This window comes from Cyprinus carpio, chromosome A21 (assembly GCF_018340385.1).
Source record: "Cyprinus carpio isolate SPL01 chromosome A21, ASM1834038v1, whole genome shotgun sequence".
NCBI lineage: Eukaryota > Metazoa > Chordata > Actinopteri > Cypriniformes > Cyprinidae > Cyprinus > Cyprinus carpio.
This window is the reverse complement of record NC_056592.1, coordinates 6,370,469-6,387,759: the sequence shown is the minus strand read 5'-3', so window position 1 is coordinate 6,387,759 and position 17,291 is coordinate 6,370,469. Positions and strand designations below refer to the sequence as shown.

Sequence of the window (17,291 nt, the reverse complement as noted above, 5' to 3'; positions counted from 1 at the left end):
TTTCTAGAGTTGCTGGAAATCTGCAGACACTCAGTAATATACTTGTTTCGGTCGTGAACGACTCGGTGTTGTCAATGATTCTATTGGGTAAATGATTTAATGACTCATTCAGAACACACAAAAACATCTTAAGTCAAGTTCACATTTTATTGAACCGATTTTATACATGTTTAGGTGGACAGGTCAGGAATTCTCTTACAGTCTGAAACAACCCCCATCCCACCTTTAAAACAAGAGATGACAGTGTTATGAGATTCTTGGCTTATTTTCAACATTAACATCTCTTTTTAGTGGTGTCAGAGGCAAAGTCTTTTCAAAAGGAAAGGGAAACAAGTGTTGGTCACACATCAAGTACTTCCCCACCCAACCCAAATTAGAACGATACAGGGTTCGATGTGTAGATGCACATTCTCCTTTCCAAGCAACACTACTTAGTGTCTTAATCTTTAGCGTTCAGTGTGGATGCTATTTGAATGCTGAGGAAATAAGCATCTTTGACGTAAAGTGCTGCTAAAGTTCTCTGTTAAATAACCTCGACTTGTATTTGGTTGTCATGCGACATTGCATCCAGTCTATAAATGGCGACTAAAATGAACAGAAGCTCACATAACAGAACATCTTGGGGAGTTTGATAACATGTAAGCCCCTAAAAAAAAAAAGCAAGTAAGATGCCATCTGCCGCCCCAAATACAGAAAACGAACATTCGTCAATGGTTATTTTGAGAATGGCTCACTCAGGTTTTTCAATTTACAACACTGGAAAACAAAAGAAACACCTCTCAGGCTTTAACAATGGAATAACTGTGATCATAAGAGGAGAGAGAGAATTTTTCAGATTTCAAAAAGACATCTTAAAATGTGCAAATGGATGCAGCAAGCCTCCAGAATCAACTAGCCAATCAGAATCCACCATGGAGCTATTTGATCCAGAGAGAATTTGCATAATTGAAAGCAATGTTTTTCAAAGCTGATTCACAAAGCTGCATTCTGGATCTTTTCCCTAAACAAGGATCAAAGAAAATAAATATATCAAGACACTTCAAGTGTTCGACCACCATCTCCTTTTAGTTAACAGTGTCATTTCACTCAGAGAAACATTTTATTCCAGACCATAAACATAGGATTGAAAGCATTTTTGTTTTGTTTTTATCACTTTTTTTTTTTTTGTTTGGCAAAACTTTCTACCACACAGGTTTTGTAAACATAACGTTTCCCTTAATCTTTAAGAAGTTTATCACTAATGATATCGTGAAATAAAGACTTGTATGCATATTTGATCAGTTTCTTTTTCAATGCTCAAAATTCCAGCAATTCCTTTAAATTCACAACAAAAAACAAAAAATATAATTATATTCATATTTCATAAATAGCTCTGCTTTGAGACTTGTAATAATTAATGAATACATTTGAAATGGATATACAGGTCTGCCTCTGCTCAATGCATTTCCTCATAAATCAGTAGCACCTTTGCTTTCAAGATGGTTCGATGACAGAGCAGGCCTAAATTAAGAACATGTAACACGAGCCAGACTTATCCCAAAGGCTCTGGCTGTCCAAAGAAAAAACAAAATATAGCAGCTTTTTTTTTGGGATTTTAGTTTTCCGTTCCCCTCCCCCCTTTTATAGTTTATATCCAACCCTCCTCCCAGAGCCTCTCTCTTCCTGTAGTTTCTGACCCACAGTCCTTCCCAAGAATGAACAAAAACACTGACAATTTTCACTCGTCTCTTTCTCTAGCTCTCACACACAAACATCGATCACACCTTCCACGAATGTGCGCTGGACCCACGATCAGGTCACAGTAATATCTCCTCACTGCCCCAGGTGCTTGTAAGTCTCACTGACGCCACATCGATGTGTGTCTGTATTAATATCTTAAGGCATCTTTTGCACTGTGGGTGTGAATACTGATGCTGTTCAAAGAAAAAAAACAGGGCCATCAGGAGAAAGGAAGTCTCAAGGCTCTTGGAAACACCCTCTTTTATGGCCACTTTTTCACATGTACTGGCTCAATCACCCCTGTGCAAAAGGCTTCAAGAAATATGCGTTGTAAGGCCCATGGTTTTGCATTGCAAACTTTCTTTTTGCATTCAAAATTTTTTAATTTTTCTTTGTTGTCCTTTTTTTCTTTTGAAAAGTCCTTCAAAAAGAAAGAACATTAAAGAATATAAGGTATGGGAAAGGATGAATAAGGAAAAAAAAAGAAGATACAGAGTGATGAAGAAGGCCAGATCGAGTGGGGAATCTGTAAATAGAATAAATAAGGAATTGTTTGATCCCCACACTCCTCTCAAGATGGTCCTCCGGTTAAGGAGCACTCTGATTGGCCAAAAGGGGTTGCTTTGTCCTTTGCCCTACAGCCAGGACTGTGCCCTCCGCTGGTCAAAGTCAGCGATGAGCCGTTTGATGTGGGCCAGTTTGTTGTGCAGGTACTCACAGCGCTGTTTTTCTTCATAATATTTTGGGCTGTGCTATAAAGCAAACATAATGTGTGAATTAACATACTGTTTTTATTGTTTACTTGCGGTCTAAAGGACCCAGATGGGTTAGACATGCTCAGTTACACTTACTTGTTTAATTTTTTTATATTCTTGCAGCACCTGTTCATGTACCTCCTGTTAGGTAAAAGAAAAGAAAAACACTTATTACTTGGACTATAAAAAATTATATATACATAAAGATATAAAATTCTTTATATAAAGAAAATAAGAGCAGTATATAAAGAACAAAAATGAAATCTTGTTCTCCCACCTGGTATTCTTTAGTTCCTGGTGACAGTCGTCTACACTGGGCATCTAATTTTGTAAAACGACGAGTAACACTCTCAACGCGGGCATGAAGGATACGATACTCATCATATTCTGCGTTGAAGTCATCCTTATAGTGCTGCCTCTGATCCATAGATATCACTGCTGTGTACTTACTACAATATACAATAAAAGACAATAAGCTATCTCTGCTGTGTACTTACTACAATATACAATAGGTTCAAATAATAAATACTTATATGCTCATATAAAATGCTCATATATATATATATGCGCATTTATTTATTATATTTTATTTATTATATATATTTTATTATATTCTTATTGTATGTGATGCAGAGGGTTTATGCAGAAAGACACACTATAAAGGAGTCAAAGTTCACTCACACTGGAAGCTCAGTGCTGTTGACAAGCTTGTCTTTGCCAGCTGTAAAAAGACACACCAGTCATGTACAGACATGGAAATCAGCCCTCTCATAGGCACACGTAACACATGATCTTTGTGTCTTTAGCAACAGACTAACATAAATATGATGTTGTGAACTAAAGTTTGAGGGCCAAAGGCAAATGGAACAAATCAAGCTATTCATCAGGCCTGACAAGCTTAACATCTGCTGGCATGCAGCTAATATTTTTTTTATTTTTATAATAAGCAATTAATTAATAAATGTTAACACCACAAAATGCATATGGAGGACCACAAATGTCATTTACATGACAAAACAAACCTTCTCTGTCCGATTCGTGGCTGATGTTGGCGGGAATGTGTCTTTGCTCTGCCTCATTCCGGTGTTTCTTCCTGGGCTGTACTTCCTTATCACAGTGATCCTCCTTGTGATGTTCTCTATCCCTCTTTCGGTCCTTATCCTTATCCCTCTCTCGCTCTCCTTCTCGCTTGCTCTCTTTATCTTTGTGCTTCTTGGACTTCTTGGGCTTTTTGCTGCCATTGCCGTCATGGCTGGCTGTAAAAGATGCGGCAGAAGAAACATGGTGGCCGCTGCTGGTGGTAGTGGAGGAGGTAATGGTGGTTGTCGAGACGGTACAGGTGGAGAAGGATGAGGGGGACGTTGTGGAAACTGGCTGGCTGGATGGGCTGGGTGTGTGACTGCGAGGGGCATAGCTCTCTGAGGAGTTCCCGCATATAGAGCTCTGGTCCAGGGGCAGGTCCTGAGACCCCCCACCCTCTGGTGTACTGGGGGAGTTTGAACTGGAGCCTGTGACAGGGGTAGGGTGAAAAGAGGGTCCTGGGCAGGCGGCCGTGGGTGCAGGTTTTTTGTCCTCAGTCTCTGAAGATTGACGACCTGAAGAGGAGGGGGGTCCTCGGTTACTGAGATGGGAGATTCGGGGCTTCCTAGAAATCAGAGGGTCAATGAAGTCAGTCTCAGGTTGGCGTTTCTGAAAAGCAAGAAACACATCATTATTTTTAAGTCTTCAAATTCATGGATGTGCAAAGAGTGACAATTTTCTGCATGTGGTTCATAATAAATTACATTTAAAATGAAAAAGTATATTAATATAAAATAATATGTGGTTCATAATAAATTATATTTAAAATGAAAAAGTATATTAATATAAAATAATACATATACATATACATATATATTAAATATACATATATATACATATACATATAAAATACATATATATACATATACATATATATACATATATATACATATACATATATACATACATATACATATATATATATATATACACACACACAGTATATATTATACTATATATATACACACACATATATATACACACACACATATACACACACTAGGGGTGTAACGATACATGTATTCATCACAGTACAGACGTCACGGTTTGGTTCATGCAGTCAGACGTTGAATACAGTCAGTCATAGACGATCAATCCAGAGGGGGCCGTGCGGTAATCCAACAGACAATCTACACACCAGCCCAAAACAAGAACTGCGAGTTCAGATGGGACCACCTGCTTGTTTTAAATCTGCAGTGTGGGAAAGTTTTGGGTTCTAGAGATGCGCATTTCAATCATTTCCCAAAATGTAATTTGTGTAGAATTATTATGAAGTCTGTAACGAGGTGAAAATATTGTAACGAGGTTTATGAAATCTGTAACGAGGTGAAAATATTGTAACGAGGTGAATATATTTTTATATATATAGATAGATAGATAGATAGATAGATAGATAAACCGATGAACGTACAGAACCGTGACTTCTGTGTACTGTTACACCTCTAATATATACATATAATATAATGATATAATTTTTTTTTATGTTTATAGATAGATATTATATAATATATCTATCTATATATATATATATATATATATATATATATATATAGTATATATGTATGAAATAATCATTTTTTATTTAAATATTTATGCGTAAAAAAAAAAAAGAAAAAGAAAAAAAAAATCCATATAAAACTTGTATGCATGTAAGTTTATGTATGTGTCTTACCAGTGGGGATGTTGGCTCTTTGGTTGGACTGCTGGAAGATACAGACTCTGAATTCAAACCGAGTTTACTGTTGGAGGAAAAAAAAGAAAAAAAAAAAAAGAACTAATTTAAGCTTTGCCAAATACTCTTGGGATATCTTGTACTGGCTCTAAAAAATGATTCATGTTCTATTAAAAAGTAATTCTTCTCTTAATTGCATGTGACCGGTGAGTATTACCGTGCCAGGATCCTGTCAACCTGAACCCGCTCATCCTCTGTGTAGCCCGGCCAGTCCCTCTGAACCTCACGGAAAATAAAGTCCTTCAACGAATACGAGTTATCCTTTGGGTTTAGACTGGCCACCTTTAGGAATGGAAAATATTACATTGATTGGTTTCCCTTCTCTGATTAAATACAGGACATACAAAGATTTATTTAAAAGGACCTCTTTTAATATTTTTAAATGGGTAAATAAAATAAAATAAAAAGACAATAATGGCTCTTAAAATGGGTTTTAAATGTAATTAACTGAATTTAATAAGCTTTAAATTTGAACAAACATTGTATTTAAGATGATTTTGAATCTAGTAGAAATTTTCATTTTGTGTCAAATTTAATGAATAGTATACACATAAGATGTTGACTGTACACTTTGAATACTTAAGTCGGCATACTTAAGAGCAGCAGATACACAAACACTATAAATAGTAATGCAAATGGACAGTTAGGCAAAGGGATATAGTGTTACTTCTTATGTTACAACCCAGTGAGGAGACCATTTCAGATTCTCAGTCCTTCCTGCATTTCCAAAGAAGGAGAGAAGCTTGTTTCATACTTCCTTTTTAAAAGCCTGAATTAATTCCTTCTAGACTTCACAGAAAAGGACAAACACCATATTTCTCCTTTGAAACTAGCAGGCAGAACCTAAATTGCGACTTCTACCCCTTTTGATGACAGAAGCCATTCAAATATGACGACTGTCAACATTATGTCCTTAGATTGACTGAAAAGAAGTATGTTGGTCTCTACATCATGAGCTGTTTGAGCATCCATGCATGTGCATAATTACTTTAATATGTTTAATTTATGGTTGCCTAATTTGCCACGTGCTATACAATCAGCTGAGGTGAATGCAAATCTTTGTGTTTGGGCTGTAAAATGGTGACTTGCATTACGTGACACTGTGCTTCTGTGAAAGTGCTGCGAGCCTGTAGCCTGTGGGTAGATTACAGCTGTGATTTGATGCTATCAATGCTTTGAGTCTCTGTGACCTATTGTGAGCTAATATGTATGATCATGACAGTCCTCAAGTTGCATTGAGAGAACTTGCACAGCAGGTTAAGTGCCATTAATGCCTTTCTAGTCTTTTATCTTGCTCTTTAAACATTAAACTAATATTTCAGGTTAAATACAAGTAAAAATGCAATCAAGAGCATTAAACAAAAACTGAGGTTACAGTGGGGCACTTAAAAAGGAAGTGAATGAGACCAGTTTTAGGAGTCTTCTGTTAAAACTTGTGTTTTATTATATAACATTACACTTGCTGTGGATTGAGCATAATGGTCGCTTTAATTGTGAGAAGAGAACTGATTCCACGCCACAATTTCACTGTTACCTGATGTAGCGTAGCGCCAAAAGAGTTGCGGTCTTTCTGGCTGATGCCGTCTCTTTGCAGTCTGCCGAGCAGCTCTAGTTTCTTGTAAGAGCGCAGGGCCAAAAGGTGAATGATGCGGTCCCGGTATGGCCGTTGCGATACGGGGTTGTTGGTAAGGCACTTGCGGATGGTGTTGGCTGGGTTGAGGGGGGTGGTCTGCTTCCTCTCTGGTACTGGGTCGGGGGCTGAGGGGGCCGGTTTTCGGTGCTGGACTTTTTTGTCTATGCCAAAACAACATTCACAGGGAGACACAGTGGTTACAACAGTGAAACAGTTATCATTAAGAAGTGCTTTACATTGGTAAATAATATGTGGTGGACCATGTACTCAAGGGCTTATTTAACATACTACCCCATTCTATACTGTATACAAGATTAGGATTAATGCTAAACCAAGTATCCAGATGATATATAATTTCTATTGTCTAAAGATGCCTACAAAACCCTCATGCTTAATACACCATTTCTCTACTGTAAACCTCAGAAGAGATTTAACAAATGCAATACTGAAGTTTCAAATTTAATCTTGCAAAATTAATTTGAATAATGTGCTGCTTTAGTATTTTTAGAGTATACGAAAATAAGCATGCAAGCATTTGAAAGCAGCCACATCAGTCAGATGTTAAGTACATTGATACCATACAGAGTCGTATTTATTTTAGTATCAACATACGGTGCCAATACATTTTCATCTCTACACCCTAATTATTCTCGAAACAATACTAAAGAACATACTTTGGGTTTTTTAAGTGTTACAGAAAAGTTTCCTCTTTTATAAAATTCCTCAAAAGCTATTTAAAAGATTAAGGGTAGTGACTCTTTAGCCTATCCTACTTCCTACGTCTTTCTCTTGTGAACTCTCCCTCGGTTTGCCCAAACATGTGCCGATGACTGTACGACATCCAGACACAAACTTTTGCTCTCTCTCCTCCTGCCAGTCAGGTGAAACTCTTACGTCAGTAGATAATAAGCTTTGGCCATCACACATGTATGACAGACTGGGAGGAATCAAGGAAGGCAAGATCATTTAATCTCTGGGTTGTATAGGAAATGTGCACCATTTCCTCTCAGATTAAACAAACAAACAAAAGAGTGTACCGTGGTTTCCTGAGAACCAGCTGCTGCAAAGCCTTGTGCCACAAACCCTCTTTCTTGCACTTCCTTTTGCTGTGCACCCTGATCACTCCTCCCCTGCGGCTTAGTGCCGAGGGATGGGGTGAAACTGACTTTTCCATTTTTGTGGTGGAAGCCAGCTGTGGTCCAGAGAATGAGGGCTCCCAGAGGGGAGTGACAGCTGAACAGGTGCTGAGAGACCGGTTTTGTCTGGCAGGGGTGAAATATAATGGGCTGTATTTGAGTGTTAGTTAAAGCCACTCTAAAAATCCTCAAGGGTTCCTCTTTTTTCCTAAATGGTGATACCATTTTTAAAACATCGATAAGAGATAAAACAGGTCTCTGGAGTTGCAGCATTGCAGCATCTCCCCCCCTGCAGTTTTTTAAAATGCAGCCTAAGCAAGTGACAACAACCTGAAAGATTCAGTCTGTCACTTTCCATTTCCACACATCTCTATATGGGGCACGTTGGTAATCTCGGAGACATGGTTTGTGCCACGACTTAGCCACATCAGATAAATAGGATGAACTTTTACTTGCTTTTTCTCTTAACCCTAATCCATACATCACTCTCTGTAAAGCTCCCAATTGGTTTAACGCACACAACTGAACTGGCCGAGTGTTACAGGTCAATGTGAAAAATATGAGGAGATCTGCATGATGTGAGATCACAAATGACACCATTATTAATCTAGAAATGAGCAAATTCATGTAACGTTGTACTACACACACACACATCCAAATTGGGAAATGAAAACAGAAACTGAAAAGAAAACCCCATCCTGTGAAGATAATCATCAGATGCATAGAAAGATTCTTTGAAACTGAAACGTTTCGATTGGAACACCAACCACGAAAACTGAAATGCTGAAAATGTTAAATTAAACCGGATGGAGAGCTTTTCACACTTGAAACTGTTAACCTATAGTCCTTTTTAACTTTGGATTAATGTAGTACTTGGTACTACATTAGTGACCAGAATGTGTTTGTGTGCATGTTATAAGAGATCAAATACAGTGCATTAATATCAAACCTCTGAACAGTCCTCCGGGTCTGATGAATTTGGTGTTGTTTTTGCTTTTATCGTCCTCTGCTTTGGTCACACGCTCTTTGGTCACCTGGTAGGAGTCATTGGTGGCACATACTGTGATTTTGTCTTGAATCGTTCCCAGGGAGGACAGATGGGGGACCCCAGAGCTAACAGGCACAAAGAGTAGTTAAAAATGAGAAACCACAGCAAAACGAGCAGTAGTTTTGATGCACAAGAATCTTGCTCAGAACTTACCTAGATATGTACTGGTGGATACACTCAAAGCTTCCTTGAGGATTGTCTTTGCCAAAGTTGGACAGATAAAAGTCGAAATTATGAAAGCCATTGGAAGTGTCTGTTGTTGGGATTTTAATGTGCTGATAGGGCAGAGATAAAAATATATATATATTTTAAGTGCAAATAAAGTTAATAATGAAAAAAATAACATCAGCTTAGCAAATCAAAGTGAGCTACCTTTACGGTAGACAGGTGCCTTTTGGTGGTTTCACACTTCATATTTTAAAGATATATGCTTTGTTTGATTAATTTGAAATAAAAAGCTGAAATAAATCTAAATATTACATTTTCAAAAATTAAATGAAATTAGAAATTAACTGAAGTACTATTAAAGTTGAGAAACTAAAATTACTAAAACTTAAAAAAAAAATCTAAATATATAATATTTAACGAAATAAAAACTAATAAAATGATAAAAGCAAAAAAAAAAAAAATTTACTGAAAAATATAAAAATAAAAACTATTACTATACTACTATAGAACATAAATAATACTAAAAATAGCAAGATGCTAATGCAAAGCTCTACTGGAATCAATCATTAGCATTTGTCAAGTCTTTTGTGCAGTTCTCATGAAGTTAAGGGAACTGCCGCCCATGTAGAGCATTTCAGATGATTCACCTATGATGATCCATCACTGTTGATGGATGAAGGAAGATGGCTGCCTAGGTTTTGAAACAGACTCATGGTGTCAGCTCAATCAGAGCTTTGTAATAACATGTCGACTGCAGCATAGACACTAGTTAAGCACACTATGTCTTTAGAGAGAGCATTCATGAGCGTAAAACCGGAACCCTACTCGCCGACCCAGTATTTATAGTCACACAGCGTCTGAGGTAAACTATAGCATGGTGCTCAGGGTCAGAGGTTAAACAGGCGCTTTCACAGTGAAAAAGTGAGACACCGCCCAATAAAACCGCAGAGGGCTGAGGGCTCTATTAAGACACCAGGCTCACAATTATAGAGTGCTTTGATAAGTAACTCCCAGCCCAAAGCCAGCGATACCGATTATACAGATTTTAAGGCAATCTGAAGTCAACTTACCCCTTGAAGACCCTGAAAACGTATCGTCGCCTGTGAGGACTGTGCATTCTGGAAAAGATGAAAATACTCATATCAACAAACAACTACTTTATCCATCCAAACATCAAATATAAGCAAACAAATGGGCATCTGCTAATATATTTATGAAAAAGATTAGTGCAACTATAATACAAGAATAGCATATTATGAGTAGGATATCTCCAGCATGTGGTATGAATACTGTGAAAAGTTGGATTTTCTGCATGCATAGAATACAAGCAGGACCTAATATGTGCAGTTTACAACCAGACCACACTAAGAAATATCCCACAATGCAATACACTCAACTTGACCTTCCATATCTAATGCCAGTCGTGATTTTATACAGTACATAAGAAGTAGAGGTGAATTCAGGTAAACTGTGACATTTTTTCCCAGTCATCTCATTGGCAAAATGTCCCAATTTACCTGAATTCATTCCACATAATCCAAACCCTTCACATCTCTGCAATCATACACCTTCGGTTACATTCAAATACTGCCCAAAGCCTCCTCCATCTGCAAAGGCTTGTTCAACCAGATAAGTTTCATAAGCCCCCACCCCCAAGCACACTTGCACACAGACTAGATCAGATCACATTACACAGGAGTACGAAGAACTACGATTAAGCTCTCTGATGATTTGGAAGCCTAAACCAGTGGTTCTCAACACTCAAAAACGGGTTGGACATCTGTGTTGACAGGGTCACGAACACAATGCTAAATGCAAATAATAAAATGTAACTTTACATACAATCATGCATAGTTAGGATAATAAACACACATTACATAAGTTAATAATTTTGCATGTTGTAGGACAATGCGATTCATTGTTATTTAATACATTTCAACAACTTTTTGCCCAACAGAAAAACCAACCTTAACCACCAATAATTACATGTGACAAACAGACAACTCAGTTAAACAGCTTCCTTAGTGAATCAAACATAAAAAATAATTAATCTACAAACACACTTTAGCAATTAAAGATCTATTATCAACATTTAGAGCCACGCGAAAGATGAGGCACGGCTCCAGGATCATCGCTGACTGTCTTGTCCCATTGCCGAAAGATGAACAATGATTAACCACGAGCTCAGAATGGTAGCTAGAAGACAAACAGATCTTGAACATGACAACATGTGCTAAGATTTTGATCAGTCAATCAAGCTAGCTTGAGATACTTCAAGAAATTTTAAGCATTCTGTCTATTTTGCGGTATTATGCCAAAGTTAAGACAGGTATGGTACGGACAAAGTAGTAAGTAATCCCTTACTACTATCCGATTAATATAGGAGGACATTAAGCCCTGCAGGATATGATCACTACATTCTTTACACCAACGTGACACTTAATACAGAACACGATTGTACTGAACCTTCTGCAGCCCTTTAATATTGTGTTGTAACATTTTTTGAATACTTCCATGCTAGATAACATCATGCGAATGGCATGCACTTTGAATGAAAAACTAAAATTACTAAAAAAAAAAAAAAAAAAAAAAAAAAAAAAAATGTTATTTGAAATAAAGCTGCAATAATATATATGTTAGATTACAAAAAGTCAAACAAATAATTTTAACTAGAATTAGTAAAATGGCTAAAGGATATAAATATTTATAAAAAAAAAAAAAAAAAAAAAGTCAAAAGCACATAAAACTACTAAAACTTAAACGAGGCTATAAAAAAATGAACATATAAAATGTTCATAAATACCATAATCGTGCTAGATCATTTCAATGCAACAGCATGTGATTTGTTCGTGAGCTTCGAGATTGAGACTCGTTCATCTGGTCTCGCCGATGGTGTGTTGTAACATTTTGAGTGTCAACCATACTGCAAGCCCTAATCAGCAAAGACAAATAGTGCCAGTCTAAAGCAGCCAGGAACTTGATGGATTACTAAGCTAATTTTAGTCTCAAACAGGCTTCAAGGTTCAACTTAACTCTTTTAAATGTAATTCAAAACAAAATGGGTTGACTTCATCTTTATAGGTGACTGGGATTAGATGAATGGGGTGAATGTCCAATCATCCACAACCCAAAGCAAATCTTGGGCCTAAATGTTTATCGGGATTTGGCCTTTCGGGACCGAATGAACCATCTCTATGAACCCAGTGCATGTTTTTTTTCTGCTTTTTTTTTTTTACAACGAGCCAGCTGTAGCTTTAAGTCAAACACTGCCTTGTAAGCACTTTGAGCAGTGTAGAGCTTTAAAAAAATCCAGACAATGCAGCTCTTCATTGAAGCTGCCTGATTTCTCCTAGTAAGCCAATGGAAACTCTTTCAGCCTTTCGAAATGTTAGAAATACCCAGAAGTTTTTTCCCCCATTTATCAATTTCCATATCCATATTCATTACACTTTTACAAATCTCACACATTGTTATTACTCACTTGAATTACCCAAATGGAAATTATCATACGCAAACCCTGTACAGAAAATGTATCAAAATTACATGGAAGAAAGAGGATTTGTGCACTATTAAAACTGTATATGAAAAAGTAAAGGGTTTCCCCACTTAGGCTAGTCACCATGCCACACATCAAAATTGGGCTATTCCTTTCTGAACCAGAGTTAATGCCTTTTAAATTAGCGCATGATAAACAAAGATTATAACATAAAACGACACGATTTGTTTTAATAAAACACGTTAAACTCCTCATGTGTGTTTATGGGTTTTTATAACTAACGTTAGCTAGCGAGGCAACCCTATTTAGACGTTTGTTAGACAAACATATGTGTTATTTGGTCTTATTGTGATTCTAATCCATGTTTATTTGAACTAAGAGTCGTGAATGTAAAACAAATAACAAAAATGTCGCCATATTTATGAACTTAATCATTGTTGGAAGACTGCCAGCTAGTAACATTAGCCATGCTATCAGCTAGCTCACCAAACTTTAATTTTCGTCAATTCCAAAGGCTTTTCCGTATGTAAGACTAAACGTTTACTTTAAAGAGACTGTAAACTAACTAAAATGATCAAGACGTCGAAATGACAGACAATTTAATCGACGTTATTAGTTTGAAGAGAAAGTTTTCTCTGTTAGCATTGTAGCTCAGCTTTCGAGGATAAAACACAATAAAACATAGAACTAACGCAACAATTTCACCTTTATCCTGTTAATATAAGCTCTTTCGATCGCTGAGACTTCATAAATGTATTAACATTCAATAAATGTGGTTTTTAGAGTTGAAATTATATGCAAAGAGTTTATAGCAGGTAATGGTGTGTTGGCATAATGTTCGCTCCCTACATGTCTTTTTTTCCTTTCTTTAAAAAACATTTTCCAATCAATTCTACAAGGACATCATCCAACTGAAAACGTTTATTGACGTTTTTAAAGATGTTGCAATGTTTAGAAAGGAATAAAACATAATCTAATGTCTTTTTGGGCGAGCAAGTTCTCTCTCTCTCTTTCTCTCTCCATAAAACTATTAAGGTTTCCAGCACTTACCTTACAGTTTTGGTAGTTTTCTAGCGCTTTAAATGCTGATTCTGTCAGTTTGACATGTAAAACTGATATTCTGTCGCTCTTGCGGCCACAGTTGAGTCCATATGTGCCATCCTCGCAGAGAGCTGCCATCATCTTCACCAGCCCTCCACCATAGTCCCTCTGACATACGTGCAAACTCTCTCTCTAATGCGGACAGAGGGAGGGACCTGAGCAAAAGCACGTTAAATCCCTTTCTGCTCTAGTCTGTTAGAAAGTTAAGAGACTCGTTGAGTCTTTTTCCTCTGTAGGAAGGAAGGATTTTATCTAGGCCTATGCTTCTTCACTGCTCCACAAGCATGACATTGTGTTTGCATGATAATAAGCTTATGCTCGTTTGTGCTTGTTATTTCCTCTATGGTTTTTTTATTTGATAAATTAAAAAAAAATGTAAAATATAAAATCTCTGGATTATGGATAGACTTAATCTGCTGATATTTGCCTATTTTGAGTTTAATTATGGGTCAATAACAGTGTAAAAATCGGCCTCGTCAGTTAGCCTAATAATTTGATAATCTGTTTAAAAGTGTTACAGTATTACATTTATTAAGTCTTATATACAATTCTGCAATATATGTCTTTGAAATTCAGCATTTCATTTACATTCTTTTGTATCATTAAATTATGCACACACACACACATATCAATGGCAAATCTTTTAAATATTTATTTTTGTTATTTTCTCTATGCCTGTTATTGGATAAATACAAATATCCAAAAAAGAAAAAAAATTAAATATATTTAAAAACATAATGAAATGTACTGATTTATGGGTATGGATCATAGACATATGGGTTTCATAATGTAGTGGTTATCACGTCTGCTTTACACGCAGAAGGTCCTGGGTTCGAGCCCCAGTGAAAGCATGATTTTTAACAAGATGATGTTCGGGGGAAGTCATGGCCTAGTGGTTAGAGAGTTTAACTCCTAACCCTAAGGTTGTGGGTTCGAGTCTCGGGCCGGCAATACCACGACTGAGGTGTCCTTAAGCAAGGCACCAAACCTCTCTACATAAATGGCTGCCCACTGCTCCGGGTGTGTGTTCACGGTGTGTGTGTGTTGTGTGGGTGTGTGTGTGTGTTCACTGCTGTGTGTGAATTCTGAGTATGGGTCACCATACTTGGCTGTATGTCACGCCACTCACTTTTGCAAAATTAACGTTTTATGTTTTCAGAATTTTTTTTGTAGTGACTTTCTTAAATTACTTTCTTTTTTGTAGTTTATATTGCCATTATATTGTTGGTATCAGACTTGTAGATATCAAAATAACATTAGTTATAAATATAATATATATATATATTTTGTTAATAAAATGAGTTTAGATGCTGGTTGGAATTGCTTGCTTCTGCACTCTGCACCTTTCCTGTAATTTTAAGGATTATTAAACACAAAAGCAAATAAATTACACTAAATAATACCATACAGTTTTAGGAGTGTTTTCTCCACCGTTGCTAAGATTGGAGTCAGATTTGGTTTGTCAGCCTTCATACTTACCACTCCCTGTCTTTACCGCAGTATTTCTAAAAAAACACTGCAATAGGTGTCAAACAAGTGTTTGGCTGGTTGGGTCCAGCCTGCAGGTGTATTATTGTACATGCCTCACTGTTTGTAAGCAGTGACAGACTGCAGTCATCAGCCAATTGCATCAGGGTCATTCTGAGTCACAGTTGGTCCGTGGTTACATCACTCATACGGTAATCTGCAGGGACATGTTGAACAAGGAACAACAGTTTCTGGACATGATTGATGGACTGGGTATTTTTACATGTAGGTGTGACAAACCATTGCATTAATCGTAATCCAGCAAACAAACCAAGACTTGTCGAAAACAGGTCTTTTAATGAGTTTAATCTGATCTGAACATATTGATCATCTAAACTGAATTGGGCCAAAGTGTCATCTGAGAAGGTCAACCATTTAGTTGTAACCCTGCCATATTGTAAAACTTGTTTGGCGGCTTCTGGCTATTTCCCCCCAGCATGCACACCTGCTGTGCCTTACAGAGTCACACTCTGGGCCAGAGTGATTATGCAGGGTGTTTTGGTGTGGTGCTGTAGTTTTAGGCTGGGTGCAGGGAAGCCACTGTGAATCCTTGAGATTAAGACTGCTTAAAAAGCCTGCCACACCCTTGATTAAAAACTGGTTTATTTGGTGTTTAAAATCAGCCCTGCAATGCATGCTGGTCCAGAAGGCTACACAGATAAAGTAACGGGATTATAACATGTATTTGTAAAGGAACACTCTTAAAGTGATTTTTAGCTGAACAGCATGAGTATTAATTAAGTGGGTGTTAATTAGTTTCTCATCATGCTGATGCATCTGTCAGTGGCACAATGGCTGAGGAGTGGAAACATTCAGGCACATTAAAGTCACTGCATCTGATTACATTTCCTCTGATTTCCATAGCATTGTTGACAGGGTGTTGTCATGGCTGAATCCTGCACAACATGGGCTGCTTTTTTTATAAAGCCTCATGTCGATCTGGAACACAATAAAGAACAGATGGGATTAAAGCAATTATCTTGGTCACCTCTGATTAATGAGAGAAACCATGACTTAGTAGAGCTTCTACTCTAACAAGTCAAACCTATGAATTTACACAGACATTAAAAAAATGAAATCTAATAATTTGAAAATGAAGTTTTAGAAGACATGTCAACAGTGTTACATTGCATATCATATTATACATATATTATATCAAAATTTGGATTGTAAAAAAACCTTTGACATTTACATTTACATGTACATTTATATATTTAAATATATTTTGAGAGAAACATCTGAGACAAAGTTGATTCCTAAATGAAACATAATGCTCAGTAAGCAATACATCTTCCTCTAGGTAGAGTTTTTTCTTTGCTTGTGTTTATCAACAGATATTTAACATTGTTCAAATGGGTGTGAGTGTGTGTGCAGTCACCTCAACACTTTCTGCTTACTTTAGCTGCCTGGCATTAGATTACAGTGCTAGACTGTGGATCTTTTGACCTTAGTACTCCATGTGGGACCAAGACACGTGTCTGCGTCCACAAGCAGAGACCGAAAAATGTAAAACAAATACACCTGGTTTAAAAAAAAAAAAAGGACTGTAGGAAGTAAAAAAAAACCATCACAAAGAGTAAATTAATGTTCCAGGGTAAATAGAAACAAACCAAAGCTCTATTTTTTTTCTCAAAAATCACAGACATTAAAATGATGTGTTTTATATGATGAAATTATGTTTTATATAAAAATGTATGTTTTGTTAACATGACACTAGTTAAATCATTTCATGAGTTTCACTACTACAGTAGGTTAGTGTTGGCTAGATTTAAATAGAGCAAACTCACTTGCTCACACATGGATCTTCTGCAGTGAATGGGTGCCGTCAAAATGAGAGTCCAAACAACTGATAAAAACATCACAGCAATCCACATGACTCCAGTCCATTAATTAACA

General features: G+C 36.8%; 1 protein-coding gene and 1 non-coding gene across 2 annotated transcripts; one reads left to right on the top strand and one right to left on the bottom strand.

The window, feature by feature from the left end:
* Positions 1–128: 128 nt before the first annotated feature.
* LOC109045532 (RNA polymerase II elongation factor ELL2-like) lies at positions 129–13,997 on the bottom strand. The gene is made up of 12 exons (XM_042778754.1): positions 13,818–13,997; positions 10,342–10,389; positions 9,257–9,378; positions 9,005–9,168; positions 6,821–7,080; positions 5,444–5,568; positions 5,227–5,293; positions 3,497–4,163; positions 3,156–3,195; positions 2,752–2,956; positions 2,571–2,615; positions 129–2,471 (listed from the first exon to the last, which is right to left on the bottom strand). Exons 1-12 carry the CDS (start codon positions 13,947–13,949, stop codon positions 2,355–2,357), a joined length of 1,992 nt encoding a protein of 663 aa, XP_042634688.1. The 5' UTR covers positions 13,950–13,997; the 3' UTR covers positions 129–2,354.
* A 649-nt stretch (positions 13,998–14,646) lies between these two features.
* trnav-uac lies at positions 14,647–14,719 on the top strand. The gene has a single exon. It is a non-coding gene; the product is annotated as a tRNA-Val (tRNA).
* Positions 14,720–17,291: the final 2,572 nt, after the last annotated feature.